This window comes from Tyto alba, unplaced genomic scaffold (genome assembly GCF_018691265.1).
Source record: "Tyto alba isolate M040663 unplaced genomic scaffold, T.alba_DEE_v4.0 Super-Scaffold_22, whole genome shotgun sequence".
NCBI classification, from domain to species: domain Eukaryota; kingdom Metazoa; phylum Chordata; class Aves; order Strigiformes; family Tytonidae; genus Tyto; species Tyto alba.
The window spans coordinates 17,428,201-17,445,959 of NW_024881296.1; the positions used below are offsets into that span (position 1 = coordinate 17,428,201).

Genomic DNA, 17,759 nt, shown 5'->3' on the forward strand with positions numbered 1-17,759 from the left:
GAAGCTGTCACATTGACTTTTGTAGCCAATAGCTGAGTTTCTGTAGCAGGGCTGTTCTCTCAAAACGGTGCTTTTTATCCTGAGGGCTGTCTCTGTCATGAATGTCCTGGGAGTGATGCAGCCGTCTTCTGACAGAGGAGCAACCAGGATTTTAGTCTGTAGTTCTGCCTCCACCTTTAGGCAAGGTCTCAAGTGACTTCAGCAATGGCTGGGAGGTAGCAGTAGATGAACACAAACGTACCTTGGGGGGTTGTGACTCTTGGTGCCAGTTGGAACTGTCTGCCTGGCAGACCCAGTTTGTAGCAAAGCAGGGAGGGTTGTATTTGCTGTCTTCCAGCGTGAGCAATAACTGGTACCTGGTGGCATAACAATGTAAAAGGAAGCTTTTGCTGTAAGTCAGAGAGATTTATTTACCACTGTGATCAGATGATAAAACTGCCTTTTCACATTGCTCCTAGTAGACCTCTTCCCTCTGTTCATTAACTGAAGCAGCACAGGTAGCATTTGGGATATTATTTTTTCATATGGCAGTTTGACAGCTCTCCTCATGCTCCAGACTTGGGAAGCTTATTGCCCTCCCTAATAGCCCCTTGTAAGTAGGTTGCTGTTTCTAAGGGCAGATTTCAGTGCCTGATAACATTACCTTTATTAGCATAGGTGCACAAGAGATGCATAAACCTTCTGTGATAGGAAAGAGCAGAGGAACTTGGAGGTCCTTTTGCCTGGTACCCTCTGCTTTGTTTCCAGAGTGTCATTTGTCTCTTGGACAGTGTCTGCTAATTGTGCTCTCCAGTAAAACACTTACTGGCTTGTAAGTAACTGGCTGTTCAGGTGGAAAGAGCCATAAGAGAAGTGCCTCACAGTGGTCAAGCTGGAGTGAAAGCACTATAATACCTCAGACCCTAACTCTCAGATCCAAGGAATGAAAAATGTATATATAACTCTGCTGGTTCAGCTTACTTTCAGCCCTAAATAATCGAAGTCTCCTCTTTATACTGAGAATGCTGAGACATCCCCTCTTGCTTTCCTGGGAGGCAGTTTAGCTATTTATACTTACAGTCATCGCATTGTGCTATTACCTAACTATCAGCCTGGGACCAGGACCCCTTTGTGATATTACTTGAACTAATACAAGGCAGTCCCTGCTCCAGAGGATAAATGCTCAAGCAGTTTGAGGGACAAAAGTCTCTTTTGAAAACTGGCTTTAGTTTCATAGGACACATGGCAAGAGATTTATGTACTTAGCTCACAACTGCTATTTAAAACTTGGGGCTGATATTTTGGTGTTAAAGCAGTGAGCAAGTCTGTCAAATGTCAGGATATGCATTTGACAGCAGCTTCTTTTTTCTCCCCTCCTCCTGCTTCCTCAATCTCTTCTGACTCCAAAGAACCCAGCGTTAGGCTGCCTTTCACATTTTGGTAATTTGTGTTGAAGAGGACAACCTTCATGCTCTAGAAGTATTTTATTATAGAGCTGTCACCAGCAGTTAAAAGGGGACTGTTGGTTCTGTATGCAAAAGTTGAGAGGGCTTCTCTTGATTTTTAAATGAAGAAGTAGCTCTTACTTGGCTAATGCTAAAAGCGTGATGGTATCTGGGCTTATGGCATGAAGCCAGCAGTTAAGTATCAGTTATAGGCGAAAAAAGTATTTCACTTGAGCCAAAGCATAAGTAGTAGTAATGAGCCAACTTTGACCCTGCAGGAGCTGTTGTATGTCTGTTCTGTATCATGCACACGGTGCTCTTAGATAACCTGTTTGCAGAGATCACAGTACAAACTGTGAGTGAGTCCTGGGTGACTGGACAGTGTCTGAGTGCAGAATGTGGACAGGAGGGTCAGAGCATGATGTGGTCTGGGCAGCCAGACTGTTGATGCACCTGAAGTGAGATAAGTGGAAGGTGAGGAGAACACAGGCCAGCAGTGTTACAATAAGTTTTACAGCAGCAGGAGCATACAAACAGTGTGTAGGATTCTGCCCGCTGGCGGAGCTACCAGACAATTTGGCCTTTCAGCCCGGTGCCTAAAACTGGTATTTTTTATTACTTGCTTGTTTCTTCTCTCTTATAGTGTGTAAGATAGGCCCTAAGTGGCAATTTCTACCGTTCACATAAGCTTTAATTGTACAAAACTTAATTTCAGTGTATAACCTATATAACTTAGGTGTACAGCAGCCTATACGTAGGAAATTTTTATACCTCCACCTGCTGTGCTGCTTTATAGCACTTGCTGTGTGGTAAAAACCCCAGGCAACAGATGAGGAGAAATCCCGAAGTGTGAGAGAAAAGGTGGAAATCCTCTGCTCTGAGGATTTTGCTGAGGGATGTGGTACTATGTGTGGGGGTGGTGGTTTTCTTGGAGCTAAAATATGTTCCAGGAAAGAGATTCCATCACTGGCTCTGTTGACTTGTGTTAGTTCAGCCCTCCTTCAGCCCCCGCTAGCAGGCAGAGCAGGTCCTCAGCAACCTCCTGCAATTTTTGGCTGGTGGGTAATGATGGGCAGAAAGACGGCAGGAGCTCAGTTACCTTCTGTAGTTTGCCATGGAGCAGCGCAGGCATGCCTCAGCAGATAGCCTCTCTCCTGCTTTTCTCAGAGCGGGCTCAAACTCTTACAGCTGATGAAAGTTAGGCACAATTCCTGCTTGACCTCCCTTTCTCCCCGTCCTTGTAGTAAAAAACCTGTACGTTCCCATTACTACAGTTGTATTTAAAACAACAGCAGAATAAATCTTTAAACACGATGATACTGGTAGGGTATGCACTGAGCCTCCAGGAGAGTTGTGGTGAGGAGGGAGGGCGTGCAGGGGGAAACCCCTTAGGCACCCCAGCTTTGCTTCCACAGGCTTGGCAAACAGGATCAGTCCCTTCTCCTTGCACCTCCCCTTCCCCAGGGTGCTGAGGGCTGCAGGGTGAAATGAGGACAGGACAGTGGCAGCTTCTGCCAGGGAGCAAAGGAGAAGGAAAAAAAAAAAAAAAATCTGAACTGCTGAACTAGGTATTTTTTGCTGTCTAGGCAGCGGCATTCCTCAGACTGGATGAAATCCCCAGTGTGCTGTGTGGTTGCTATAACAGCTGCTCTTATTTATGCCCTGTGCCCATCTCCAGATGCTGTTTCTATCCCTTCTGGTTAAAGTCTTAATGATTTCATGCTTATTATTATGTTATGATCCCAGGCTGCATGTTGGATCTTCCTCTCGTCTTCCCCAGCATATCGCCATTTAAATGTCAGAGATGTTTTTTTTCTTTTCCACTTGTGAAACGCTTCACTTGTCCCTGGTGTGCGTTTACATTTGTGGACTAACAGCGGAGCGTAAGTGACGGCGAACTGCCTAGGAGCCACCTCCCCTCCTGCTCTGCCTGCGAGAGAGAGGGGGCCCTGCTTTCCTGCTGCCTCGGCAGCCGTAATGCCCGCGGGCAGCCCAGCTTCCCCACCGCGCCTCTGGCTGTTCAGCCATCGCCCTGTCCCATCGGGGGGGGCTCCCCTCTGGTATCCGGCGACCACTTGCGCTTCTAAAAACTGTCACTGAATTTACTGGCATAGTACAAAGCACACACGTCTGTAGCCGGTTGGTTTATTTTCAAGTGCTGGTATTCTGAAAGAACAAAATGGGCAGGGCCTTTCATCCAAGCAGATCAGACAGAATACAAAAGCTGAGGTGGGAAGGCACCTCTGGAGATCATCTTGGCCAAATCCCCAGCTCAGACCAGGGTCAGCTACAGCAGGCTGCTCAGGGCTGTGTCTCATCAGGTTTTAGGTTTTGAGTATCTCCAAGGATGGAGACTACAATTTCCCTGGCCAGCCTGTGCCAGCGTTCAGCCACCAGCACAGTAAAGATTCTTCTTTCTTTCCTTTTTTTCTCATGCTCAGAGGGAACCTCCTATGTTCCAGCTTGTGCCCATTCCCTTCTGTCCTGTCACTGGGCACCACTGAGAAGAGCCTGGCTTCATCTGCTTTTACACCCTCCCTTCAGATGTTTATGCACATTGTTAAGATCACGCTGAGCTTCTTTTCTCCAGTCCCAGGTCTCTCAGCCTCTCCTCATATGAAAGATGTTCCCTCCGCTCCCTTAATCACCTCCGTGGCCTTCGCTGGCCGTGCTCTAGGACATTTGTGTCTCTCTTGTACCAGGGAGCCCAAACTGGACCCAGCACTCCAGTTGTGCCTCACCGGTGCTGAGCAGGAGGAAGGATCATCTGCCTTGACCTGCTGGAAATGCTCTTCCCAACGCAGCCCTGGGCAACTTCCTCCTCCTTTCCCACAAGGGCACAATGCTGGTGTCTACCAGGAACCCCAGGTCCTTCTCTGCAGAGTTGCCTTCTGGCCTATCTTCTTACTTAAATAATATATTCAGCTTTTTCAGGTTGCCCTACTTACAACATTTGTTCGATAGTCTGCTCCACTTCAGAACAGGTTCAGAGAAGAAGCTATTTTAAAAAAGCGATGATTTAGTATTGTTGATGTGGGAGCACCAGGCTACAGGTGGACGAGCAAGTGGTAAAGCACAGGGCAGCACTGGTTACCAGCTGACAGCCCTCTCCCAGGCCTGTGCTAAAGAGCAGCAAAAGCAAAAGCCAGGACATGGGCTGTTGTATCAGCCCTGCTGTTTGCAGCAGGTGCCTGGTAGTGGTATGAAGCCTCTGGATTCTCTTGGTGATCTCAGGCTCTGACTTGACCTTAAGAAGTCCTTTAGCTGGTGAGGAATTGTTCAGGGTCGTCTTTAAAGAGGTGAAGACTGATGGGAATGAGACATTTATAGCATCTCACAGCACTGTGCCTTTTTACCATCAGTCAGGAAGAAACTGGGATTTGGAGGCTTATGGGAGGTTTGTGGCTTTCTTGGGTTTTGGGGGGGGTGGGGTAGTGGTTGTTTTTTTTGTTTTGTTTTGTTTTTTGTTTTTTTTTAGAAAAAGCATTCTGCACAGAGGGGAGGTGTTTGTGACTTCCAAGTAGCTTTAGGCCTGAAAGAAGCATGGCAGTTCTGGATGCGTGTGCAGTAGCTGAGCAGAAGTTTGGGGAATAATAAGTTTTGGGCAGCTGAGCCCCAAACCAAACAAAAAAACCAACACACAAAACTGTGAGGGGGTGCGGGGGAGGGCTTAGACTAAGTTGCATTTAACTTGTTTGTCAATTCAGGTGCTACAAACAAAAAAAAAAATCTCATGCATGGTAAATTATTACTGCTAAATCAATTATAAAAATCTTTTAAATTATGCTGGCCTCACATAATGGACTGTTTCATGAGCTGTAGCTAAAAAATGTCACACCTTACATTTTTTAGTTTATCAGGATCTGAAGTGCCTTTACATTTGCTGGTGCTCTTCCAAGCATAGGGGCTGTTGGAAGCAAGCAGCATTCCCCTCCCCTGCCCCACCTCCCCGGTGTACATGTCAATGTACATTAGTACATCTTGCCACTCGACTCTGGGGAGCCAGGTAACAGCAGCAGCCCCGAAGCACCCCCATTTCACAGCCAGCCTTGTCCAAGGCTTAACAGGGCTGAGCAGGGCAGGCCTGGGCCACTCACACCCGTGTTGGGTCATGCAGCCCCTTCGCCGAAGGTGCCCAGCCTGAGGCCAGGGACTGAGGATCTTCCTTAAAATGCCGTGGGCAAAAGTACTTGAGTGGAGGGTGAGGGGGGAGCCTTTCCTCAGAGGTCACGTATGGGTAGCACCCGTAGTTGCCTTTAACACCCTGCTGCTGTAAGGCTGAGAGCACTCTTAGTGTCTTTCAGAATGCTACACCTGTACAGATCTTCAGTCGTTGTCTGCAAGCAGCTTTTAACTTTTATTTGTATTCATTTTGCAGCTTCTGTCGGTGTCAGATGGATGATAGGCGTTACAGAAATTAACAAGGGCTCCACCTATGGCAACAACGACAACAAGCAGAAACAAAAGTAGTACCTTCAGAGACTGCTTCAATCCAAAGGGAGCAAATGCAACTTCTGAAAACTCTTAAGTGAATATCATGGTCCTTCAAATGAGATCAGAGGAAGGGTAGGGTGAGCACTTGCCATGAATATCTGAATTTGTGCTCCTGTTATTTTTCTCGGGGGGTGTGGGCTGGATGACATGCTTGAAAGATGCACTCCGTATATATTCCACAACAGGTTTGCATTTGTTTGGTTGGTTTGTTTTCCTAAAAAATGACTTAAGTTTTGAAATTAAAAAAAAAAAACTTCCAGTGTGCTTGTATGATGAGACTCTACCTGGAAACTAACCAGAGGTGCAGGCTTTATCATTCTTAACTTGCTCTAAGGAATGGATAAATGTCAGAAGATTTGTTACAAGATGATTAAAATTGATAGTTGTGTAGATCACACATTAACAGTTTAACCACCATAATCTGTCAATGTTTAAATACAGTAAGATGCTCTGCTTGGTTATTTCAGTATTGGACTGAAGCAGCTCTACTGAACTGGCAGAACTGCTGGTAGAGTTTTGCTACATCTAAAACTTATTCCCACAGTGTGCACTGCATGGGCCTCTTGCAACCTCAGCCAGACCCCAGCTGAGGGCCCACTTTGTTAGGTCAGAGCCTTGCAAGGGCATAACCTGGAGTGGAATTTGGCCTTGTGGCCTGAGCAGAGCCAAGTTACATCTTTCCCCAGGCAAGACATCAGAGGGATATCTGAAACCTGTAATTCTTTTGAGAGTAAATGCCTTTTATAGATTGGAAAAACTGAGGTAATAAAATTCCTTTCAGCTTTAAACACTGATTAAAATTCTAGGCCTTCCTAACAATGGTAGAAACAAAACAACTGGACATGCTGTAACTAAGTAATGCAAAGACAAGGCATTAGCAGTTATGCCCCACACCCATACTGTTGTGATCCCAATCAATCTGCTTATCTTTTCTGATAAAGTAGTTTACATGGTGCCTCATAACCGTCAGTCTGAGGTAATAGTTAAATTGTCTTTTACTTTTCTTCTGGAGGGAAGAGGGGCAGTAGGAGAGAGACCTAGGACAGTGGTATGGCTTAGTTTTTTATGGCTGGCTGGACTTGCTTTGACATCCTTACTGAATTAAATAAAACAAGACTCGAGCTCCTTGGGAAAACTCTTGATCTGACATCCCTGGTACTGATTCCAGGGCAGCCTCAGTTTCTTTTTAAACTTCAGGAGTTAAGGATATGCAAGTCACTAAAAAGAGCTTGTTTAAAAAAAAGGACAAGAAAAAGAGGGGACTGCCAACTACCAGCCATTGTGATTGAAAAATCCCCCATCTCTTTCAATCTAAAGATACTGATGGTGAGCACTGAGGATTATTGGCACGTGTTCACTGCATAGAGGCCTAACCCAGGCCAGTCCAGGCACCCGCAGCCTGGGTGTGTCTAGGGAAGAAAGGGAGCAGTCTTAGTTCTAGCAGCTGGTGTAAACATTTCTCTTTTCCTATAATAAAACTGAGGCCATAAGAAATGGGCTAATGCACCAGAACATGAATCATTCTGTGAAATATGTATTTGCTGTTCAGTATAGGAGATCATCTAGAAACTATTCTTTTTAATAAGCAGCATCTAAAGAGCAGGTGTAGTAAAGCTTTTAGCATGGGCCAGAAGTTTTTTGAGCGCAGACGCAATAAAATGTACGATGTGAAAGAAGGACTAGGCCTCAGGGAGTGTGAGGGCCTAGTTTTGGGGGTGCTTTTCCCCAGCTGTCCTGTGTACACATGCATTCCCTAGGTTCTGAAGCTTTCTGGGATAGGTTGTATGATGTCATGAACGTCAACTTGGGCTTTAGTGCAGTTTTTCAACACATGAAATACAGCCTGAGATCAGAAAATACTGCCATGCTTGCAAAGCTATTCTTTTGCTAAATAAAGCACACGCCCCGCCCTCTATTTGCTAAAACAGTCTTAACAGTGGAAACCCGAGTACGGTAACCTGTAGTATTGTCTGAAGGTCCAGGGTCCCAGGGTGATGCATCGGGCCTGAAGGCGCCTTTGGGACTCTGCAAGTGGGTGGGGGCAGGAGGCAGAAGAGCTCCCTCCAAGCTAGAGTTTCACTGCAGCCCCTACCTGGCAGGTACAGCAGGCTTTCCTCAGGGTGGTAGAATGAACCCTGTATGCAGGGCAGAGTAGTCCTGAGCAGCAAATACCTATTCATGTAGTGATAGAGATGAGCTTTTTTTGCCTTTTTAGAGAGCCATTGATTTAACGTGCTGGTAGGGAGACATTTAACATTCCTTGGGAATCTTAGTCCTTTCCTCTCCAACTGCATGCAGTGCCACTTCTCCCAGAGGAAAACACCAAACATGTAAATACTTCTGAAAGAGCATTTAGACCATTTCATACCCACTTCCCTGGGACCAACCCTTAGAATAGGCTGAGGGCCAAACATGCCACTCCTAGATCCGTCCTCCTAAGCACTTCTAGAAAGTCCTGGCCCACAGATTGCACCACCGGGCCCTTCCAGCAGTCACGGGCAGACAGAAAGCTTAATGGTACTTGCCAAAGTTAAACTAGTCCAGTTCACTGTATTACAGAATGACATGCGTCATTAGGAAGCAGTGTTTGCCCCCTGTCCCCACAACAACTGTATGTTCTACAACTGCCTTAACAAAAGTAGTCTTAACATTTGTTTATACAAAAATAAAAAAGTATAAAAAGCTGAGGTGCAGTGAATGGAGTCTTCTTTTGGTCAGCAACAACAAACGAGTAACAGTGTACTTTTTACCTTTATCCTGACTCCTAAAAGCTGTCTGCAGGTCCTGTTTGTGTACAAGGGCACCTGAAAAAAGGCAAATGAGGACACAGGCTGCTCAGATACTTCCAATACACCACAAAGTGAAGCACACAGCAGGCCAGGGGGACTTTTACCTCAGGTACTTTCATAGTCTGTTGCTGAGGATGACAACATACTTCCCCTCGTACCGTAAATGAAAATAGAGAACTGGAGAGAAGGGAAAGTCTTGGTTTAAATTCAGCACTCTATTTTTTGATAGGCTCGCTACACTGCACTGGTGACCTGCACAATGAGGCTTGTGCTTTTCTAGATTTACATGTCTGATTCTGCAATACCTTCTCAACAGCTCGTCCACCTGCTAAAAGCTACCCCACACCTGTAGCAAGCCAAGGCTATGTGGATTAAGAAGAGCCAGGACTTCAGGATAAAACCAAATATTAGAAGTCAGTTCTCTGCTTTATAAGTTACCCATTTTAAGGTCTAAAGCTGTAACAGGAATATGTAGATTTGCAGTAATGTTTACAAATAACAGTTTTAAGTCATCTGTTAGTAACAGCAAGTCAAACAAAACTCTCAGTAGATCAAGTGTTGGAGACTCTTTCTTCTAACTGTTAACTGCTTCTAACCTCTGTCCCTTTTCTGAGACTGGTGACAATTAGGAGGCGGTGGGGAAATCAAAGTCCAGGATCAGAAATGCATTTTAAAAAGCTAACAGTAAGTTCTTGGTTTTGCCAGACAGAATAATCTTACCTGATTCTCCTCTTGGCCACAGAAATGGCATGCAGGCCACTCTGTGTTCATTACTTCAGACCATGACTCCATCCCTGATATAGTAGGCAGTGTCAGGAATTGCACATCACTTATTTCCTCAGGAGAGGATGAAGGGGGCGACCTTAATTCTATTATCACTTGTGTAAGAAACGCCTGACACTGCCCATCTTGAACTTGACAAACATTGACAATTCCAATATAAGAGAAGCTTATTTCAGTTAAGTTAGCTTAGCAGTCTTAAACAAGCATTGAAAAAAGTTTAAAATGTGACAGAATCCCACACGTATTTTCAGAAGAAAAACCGTTCACAAACGACTCCTAAAATAAACCATTTATTGAGAAAAAACTTTTTTAAAATTTCATTAATCAGCCTTGTGCATAACAAATCTGAAGCTTGCCAAAAACAAATAAACAAAAAAAACAGTAAAAGTTCACAGTCAGTGCACTCAACAGACAGTTTAAAAAACAAGGTCCATAACGCCTGGTAACACTACAGCATTTTTTCTGAACCTAAAGAGTTCAAAAATACTACATATTAACATTACAGTTCTCAATCAAATGAGAAACAGGAGAAAGAACAAAAAAGGTATGGTCCATATACAGTAGTAATGGCACTTTCACTGAAACATGCAGCTTCTTCCAACTTGCAGACACTGTCACGTGAGCAACATGTGCCAAGTAAAACATACAGGAGCAGCAGAGAAAGTGACGCTGGTCACTTGTGCAGTCTTCGTAAGTTCAACTTTTATACTGTTTCTCAGCACAGTCTTTATGTAAATATTACATACAGTAGTGATTAAAAGATATCTTGCCAGAATAAAAAAGGCCAGAGACTGAGTAACTTCATTCTTCATCTGTGCAAACCTGTGGACAAAAGGCAATTAATTCAGTTGTCTCCCTGCTGCAGCAAGAAGATGACAACCGCTAAGCTGCTTTTGCACCTTCACTGAACACCTCTGAAGCTTTCTTCTTTCTTTCTCCCTTGTTAGACAGATAAGGAGTGACAGGTGTTTGTATGTGAACGCTGCCACTGCCACTGTCACCACGCAACTCGGGTGCCCGAAGCAGCGTTCTGCCTCTGCGAGGGGTGGGACGTGGCTGCAGCTGCACGGACGAGAGGGGTGGGTACGATGGGCCCAGACACAGTTACTGGCCCACAACACCAAAGTGAACAACCTCCTGCTGGGAAATGGGACAGAATTCAGTAACCTACTCTGCTCCTATTTCTTCAAAAAAGAAGTTACTAATACACCTACATTTGTAGCTGTGAATATTTTCCTATTCTAACCCAAAGAATCAAACCATAGTTTGTGCAAGAACTGCAGATGGTTACGCCAGTTGCCACATACACATTCAATATGAACTTAATGTGAAGTATGAAGTTCAGAGAAAAGCAGAACCCTGCACTGAATGATGGTGGAGTTTGCAGACACATGCTTGTTTCACTTTTTATGGAGGGAACCCTATACTACAGAAGTCTCTGCATATGTACTTGCCGAAGCTTTAGGCACAGATCCCTTCAGATCCAGTTAACTACCACTGAGTTGAAGTTTAGCGAGTCTTTTTTACATAAAGATAATATAATTTTTTACATAAAGATAATGCATTTCAAAACAGCTGTGAAAGTTTATTGCATGGTGCACACCAGGTTCTTTTAGTTAAATGTATGCTAGCAACATCACACGTGCTTCAGAAAAGTTACTAAACTTTGTTTTCTGGACAGCATCAGCTTGACAGCAGCCTCCCACCGGGATACAAAGCCCTGCAGCAAAGCTGCAAACGATGAAACCAACTATAAATGCTGTTTCCAAGTCCCACCTACATCCTTCGTAGCCAAAGCCATGAGACAAACCTTGACAAATGGATGATCGAGGAGCTGGCTGGCCGTCCACCTCATCTTTGGGTCACTTTCCAGGCAGTGGCAAAGGAAGTCCTTCCCTTCGGGGCTCACTTTGTCAGGAATAGGAGGTTTATGACCCATCCCCACTTTATACATGATCTGGAAGTTGTGCTCATATTCATGCCAAGGCCTCTGCAACAGGTAAGGGCATTGCTAAGTGCAAGGTTCAGTGAGGAACTTGCTATGCCACAGAGCATGTATTTCTGTGCCCCAGGAAATTAAAACCCACCCCAGTTCTTGCAGACTTAAGTGTGACAAATTGCTGGGAGCGGCACCAGAATTTGCAGAGAAACTGCTAAGAACAGTTTGCCCTCATTCAGTACAGCAAACATCCCTACCTTGCCGGTCACCATCTCTATAACAACACAGCCCAGGCTCCAGATGTCTGCTGCGCGTCCGTGCCCTTCTCCTTTAGCTCTGGTAATTACTTCTGGAGCCATGTATGCTTTGGAACAACACGTATGATGTCATCAGTTCATACCAGCAGAAAGAACAGAATACATTAAGTGATTAATAGGGCAAACTAAATGGTTTTTAATATATCTGTAATGAATTAACACTCAGCTTTTCTTGTTAGGTGTTGTCATTTGCTGGCTTCTTGGTTTTGACACTGTCTTCCAGTTTGAAAAGTGACAGTGAAAATGCTGATACAGTACATCCTTCCAGTTATTTTTTTTTTTTTTTTTTTTTATGGATTAAGCAACTTTTCTGTAAGAACAGTACTGTTTCAGTAAGGCTGCAGAGAAAGGTACAACCTCAGAAAGGTCCAGCATGTTCAGAGTTACCAGGCAAATACAGCTTTCTCTCTCCTGTTACATCATTCACTGATTGTTCTGGCATCTGGACGTAAAGCGTGTATAACTAGCTACGGTAAGAGCCCCTTCCCCTGAAACACCATTTTACTCCAGCCCAGACTTGTGGCAGAGGTATCTTCTTTTATGGTAACTAGGCAAGCATCTGCCTAGCCCATGCTGCCTCACCTGCAGTCCCCAAAGTACTGTTCACTTCTCCAGGCATTGTCTGGGTGTTGTTCTTAAGTTTCACCGAGCAGCCAAAGTCTCCCAGTTTAATCAGTCCAGATGAGGTAAGAAAGATGTTGGCTCCTAGGAAACACAACAAAAAACAGTAACGTGTTAAACTAGTGCTGAATTGAGGAATGAGGGCTTCTCAATATACTCTTGCAAGTTAAACAGTAGATGAGAATAGCCGACTTCGCACTTAGATCTTTACCTGTGGATTAAGCGTGGAATACGACAGCATTAGAGACGTTCCCCGAAGGGTACATTACCCTTAGCCAGCGGGATTTTTGGTGGGTTTGTGTTAATACTATACTGGAAATTTACCACAAGAAGTGTTCAAAAAACAGAGCAGTATGGCAGGCAAACTCATCAGCTTTCCATACGTGCTCATTGAGAGAAATTACTCCTCCGGGAATTTAGGAATTCCAGTGCTTATCCTTGTCAGCGTAGCACTGCAAAAAACCACCCATCCCTAAGGAGCTTCCTGGCAGAGGCCATTGCTGCGTACCTCCCACTAGCCATCTTTTCAGTTCTGCTGAGTCAAAACATGATACACAGCTATGTCATCGTGGCTGACTTGCAAAATGGAGCTTATAGCATTTTATTACACGTACTACCAAATGTCCACTGCTGTGCTCTACTTCCAGAATAATTTTTGGAGGGCTACTGTTACAATAGCTGGCTACACTGCCAGTTTGCACTAGAAAAAATTTCCATAGCAGTTGAAAATCTCCGAGGGGAATCTGCAGTTGGCTTCAAATCACTTGCTCTACACAACACTGCAAAACAAGCCACGTGGGTTTGATAACCAGTGGTTTCCTTTCATTCGACGTCCTGCCAAAACACAGTTGACAGCCAACAGAGAACAGGCACAGTAGAAGGAGCTCACTCTACATGTCAGGCCAGATGCTGGATTCTGCAAGTATCACAACAAAACCACAAGTAGGTTGCAGGAGTCACCTGGCAGAAATACAGCTTCGGCTGTGATCTCTCTTGAGGAAAGATGAATGGTTTGCACAGAACAAAACTGCCCACCTACTCTAGGAGTAAGCAAATGCTGGGGACTTTGTTACACATAGCCTTTTCCCATGTCACACAGAGGATTCATTCAAAAATGGCTCCTCTGAATACAACCTTCGAAAGTTTTTCACTTTTGTTCCACCTTGAACATCGGGCAGTGCAGGAATTCTGGGCTGCTGCTCCTTTGTTTTATGTTCTCTTAGTTAATGACTTTTTCCAGTTAGCTTGGCTGGGTATCCCCAAGATATTAACGGCAAATAAATAAAAAGAATCCTCAAAAAGCTCAAGTCAAAAAAAGGCAGTGCAGGTCAATGATGCCAAAACTCTGCCCGCTTCTCAAAGGGCTTCTCTAACTACTATGAGAAAGCAAGATTTATTTAGTCCAAGAGGTGTTGTACAGAACTGCACTATAAAAGGGGGAGACAAATCATTAACAGAAATAAAGTCCAACCTTTAATTACTCTAAGCCTTTTACAAGTTCTGAACGAAGAATTAACTTTCAGTGAACACAACTTTTCTGCACACTGTGTTTGTAAGTTTCCCATTCCTGGCATTCAGGTGCCTGCGCATACTCAAGATGAGAATTCTTTGGCTGGGTTGTGCAGTTTGCCATCATAGGGACACACGTGTCCAGAGTCACCCTGCACTCACAGGCACATGTAACGGAGCTGGGCAGACCATCCCTCAGCTCCCTGAAAGAAAGAGAATCCAGAAACACACTGGATTGAACCACTGCCCACAGCTTTGCTTTTTCTAATGGTTTTCAAGCAATTACTTGTCATAGAGAAAGCAGGTGCACTTAGCCCACACAAAGAGCTTAGGGAAAACAGCCATCACTAGCAAACACTTTTACAAGGATGTTTTGGAAACCTATGTACCTGGGCCTAAAGAAAGCAACATGCAAATTTCATGGAAGGCGACAAAGTGGTTTCTGACTACTGCAGTGGGCTGACACTGGCAGAGCTGAAGTGCAACCATCTCCCTTCTGACTGAATCTAAAGCTATTGTGATGGTTTGGTTTAACACAGTTCCGAACCTATTTACAAGGCCTTTCAAACTAAAGTTTGTCCCTTTCAATGAAAAACTAAAAAAAAAAAAAAAAAAAAAGGCAATTTAACCTAAATGTTACTGTGAAAGGTCCTGTGAGCCTTTGTCCTGAAAGCACCTGGAACTGTCAAATAGAACAAAGTAATGAACCAAAGTTTCACCATGAAGAAACAGACAGCACTTGTTGAAGACTCATGTTGCTGACATTTTCGGTCAGCTGAATAGGGCTTCCACTGATGTGTTGCCCACTGGAGCCCCTCTTTTGTAAGCTGCTTGGTCTCTGCTTCAGAGACCAAGACCAAATTCTAGGAGTCTTTAAAAAGGGCCTCCTTGTTAGATGAAACCTGCACAGAATCCAGCAGGACCTGGGTAAGAGAACAGGAGACACAAGGGCAGTACTTTGACTGTGCTCGAGGTTTTTTTACCTTTGACAGTTAATGCTACTGGGAACATAACAAAATGCCTACCATATCTACGTGGTTAATTAGCAAAATAAAACCAGAGGCCATGGCTAAAACAGCAAAAAGGCACAACGCACCCATCTGTTCCTTCTCTCCTCCTACACATACACTATCAAAAGCATCTTCATCGGATGTACTTGGCAGAGGTAAGAGGTAGCCCAGTTCTGCACAGCCCTACTGCCATTTATACCACAAGATCTGCTGGGCAGACTGCAAACAAAGAGCAGATGTCAACAGCCCCACCCTGCCTAGAGAAAACAACAACGACGACCTGAAGCATTTAAACTGAAGTTTCATGTCCTGTTATTTCTGTGCCAAGTCAGCCACATACTCAGTGCAGTGAAAACTGTGCTATTGTGATATTCCAAAGGTGCTGGTGTAAATACTGTGAGCCTGAGGAGCAGTACCAAAAGCCCCACTAAAGACTGCGGCGTAATTCTGCAAAGAAGGGCAGCTCATGGACACTTCTCAGCCAGTACTTAAGCAGTACAGCAGCCAAATTCAGTCAAGAAACAAACAGGCCAAAACGTTACCCTCTGATGAGAAAAATCAGCTTTAGCATCCTCTTTTACTATAGAAAATGTGATGTGGTCTCCTGTTGAACAGCCTTCTGTCTCTGTCCTGTTGAATGTCCTTCCTTCCCCTGTGCTCATCATGAAGACATGAAGGCAGGAATAGCAGAAATCCTGGGAGAGCTAACAACACAGTTAACATGAGTTAACTCTGATGAAGACTTCCTGGCCCTGAGTATCTTATTCACAGGTTTCTGATTTACTGAAGCTTCAGATGCAATCCCTTAGTCTTCTGCATTCGTTCTGAAAACACAATCTGAGCACTCTTCAGGAATGTGCCATTCCCTGCCAGAGAGAAAGCACCAAGCATGACCTCAGGGATTACTTCTTGTCAATTCAGCACTTGCGAGCCCACGCTTGGGAGTGCTGTGTCTTGGTTTTGGGCTCCCCAGTACAGAACAGACATTGGCATACTGCAGCAAACCCAGCAGAAGGGCATCAAGATGGCCAGAGGGCTGGTGCACACAACGTACAAGGAGAGGCTGAGAGATGGGCTTATTTAGCTTGAAGAGGGGAAGACTGGAGGAGCGTGTGTGTGGATTTGTTGATGTTTTCAGCTGTGTAACGGGAGGCTATCAAGAAGACAGAAACAGACTTTTTCCTCAAAGGCAGACTTTGAAAGGATATGGGGCAATGGACACAAATAGCAACCTCTGCAAATTCCAGGGTGGTGTCAGGAAGAAGTTTTTCACCATGGGGATAGATTAGTCGTTGGGGCGGTGTCCCAGAGAAAAGGGAATCTCCATCCCTGGAGATATTCATAATTCAAGTGAACAAGGTCCTGAGCACTCTGACCTAATTTGACATTTGATCTGATACTGAGGTTTGCCCTGTTTTGAACAGAGGGCTCAGAGATGTCTCGAGACTCCCTTCAGCATTAAATATTCCATCATTCTCCATCACTGTGCAGAAAAACTTCCTTGCAAAAAGTGAAGTAATTATAACTGAGAAATGTGGCCTTAGCCACAGGAGTTAAAATCCAATACCCAGGAGAGAGAGTTAAAAAAAAAGAAACCCACACTATCCCAAAAGACTTAATTACCTGCTACATGCTAGGCCAACTACTTTACACATTGATGAAGACTAATCAAAACCAGTGCAGCCAAGTGTAACAACCACCCAACAACACTACCCTCAGTTTGCTCTCGCTACCACGTGCTGCAAAAGACTTCAGGGCAGCTGTGTCTTGCTTCACCTTTTACACTCACAGAACTGGATGCCATAACAGCATCTGAATGACAACGGTGACACTAGTGGACACTGAACTGCAAGACTCAATTTTTGAGCACAAGGTACTTGCAGACACCAGCTGTGGGCCATGTATAAACAATTACTCTAAGAACTGGTTATCTGCTGCTGAAACAGATCTACAATGATGTGCAGCAAACTGGCCATGAGAGTGTGATCTGACAGCGAGATTTCCATAGGAAAGCAGCTTTAACAGTCTGAACAACGTATTATCATTCTTCCCCATCAGAAAAATAAGAGCACCTGACTACACAAGAACTAAAAGTAAAACCAGAGTTTTCTTTACTCACGTTAGCCTGAAAGCTTGGGGATGTAATGTTAGCATAAAAGGAGACAGAGAGCAAGAGACTTCCAATGTACCCTCAGGCATCCTTTATAAAAACACTCTCTGTGGTCTGTCTTCATATTCTGTCATTAAGTTTCAGGAAGGTCTAATACATAGATGTGTCTGCAGTGACCCTCGGTTTATAGCTGCTGTTATTCTCAAGGAACACCTCAATATTTGGTATGAGGAACCTGTTGTAACAGAAATGCCCTCGGATAACATCATGTTACAGTTCTGTTACACAGCTCTGCTCACTGCATTGCATTTCCCTGATGAGAGGGAACCCTGTTTGGAAACATATCCAGAAATCAGCAACGACACAGAGCAGCACAAAAGAAATCCCTGTCAGCCAGCCTCGGATTTTGATCACAACGAGCTTCCAGGAGAGCATAATTCAGCTAAGCAGAACCTGAATATGGAATGATCAAGTAAAGGGCAAGGAGGGCACTGTGGAAAGCACGGAGGGAAGTCCACAACTGGAGAGAAACCTTTGGTCAGGAAGGAGAACCAGAAAAGGCAAGATTGCTGGGGAATGGGAGTGAGGGAAAGTGTTTTCTAGGAAAAAAAGCCAAAACTGACTCAAGAGTGGCCTACCTGGGCGGGGAGGCCTCTGGATCGTAGATAGTTCTTTTCCCAAATGAGAAGCACGAGGCCAAAGGACCAAGAGCAACTGGGAACCTCCTACACTGCTGCGGTGATTCAAAACCCTGTGAGCAAGA

The 17,759-nt window shown here is 44.6% G+C and overlaps 2 protein-coding genes across 15 annotated transcripts in view; one reads left to right on the plus strand and one right to left on the minus strand.

Annotated features, from left to right (window-relative positions):
- AGPAT4 (1-acylglycerol-3-phosphate O-acyltransferase 4) overlaps positions 1–8,603 on the plus strand; it is an 83,453-nt gene extending 74,850 nt beyond the window's left edge. For all 5 annotated transcript variants that reach the window (XM_033011670.2, XM_033011664.2, XM_033011667.2 and 2 more), the window contains one exon: positions 5,803–8,603. In XM_033011670.2, the coding sequence (XP_032867561.2) occupies positions 5,803–5,894 (92 nt within the window). In that variant the 3' untranslated portion in view covers positions 5,895–8,603. The remainder of the gene's footprint in view (positions 1–5,802) is intronic.
- Positions 8,604–9,764: 1,161 nt separating this feature from the next.
- MAP3K4 (mitogen-activated protein kinase kinase kinase 4) overlaps positions 9,765–17,759 on the minus strand; it is a 94,679-nt gene continuing 86,684 nt past the window's right edge. For 8 of the 10 annotated variants that reach the window (XM_033011601.2, XM_033011602.2, XM_033011600.2 and 5 more), the window contains 4 exons: positions 12,329–12,451; positions 11,687–11,793; positions 11,301–11,480; positions 9,765–10,312 (listed from right to left, as the gene is read on the minus strand). In XM_033011601.2, coding sequence (XP_032867492.2) covers positions 10,292–10,312; positions 11,301–11,480; positions 11,687–11,793; positions 12,329–12,451 — 431 coding nt within the window. In that variant the 3' untranslated portion in view covers positions 9,765–10,291. Of the gene's footprint in view, positions 10,313–11,300; positions 11,481–11,686; positions 11,794–12,328; positions 12,452–17,634; positions 17,748–17,759 lie in introns of those variants that run through there. The other 2 variants (XR_006165577.1, XR_006165576.1) reach the window with 2 other exon arrangements.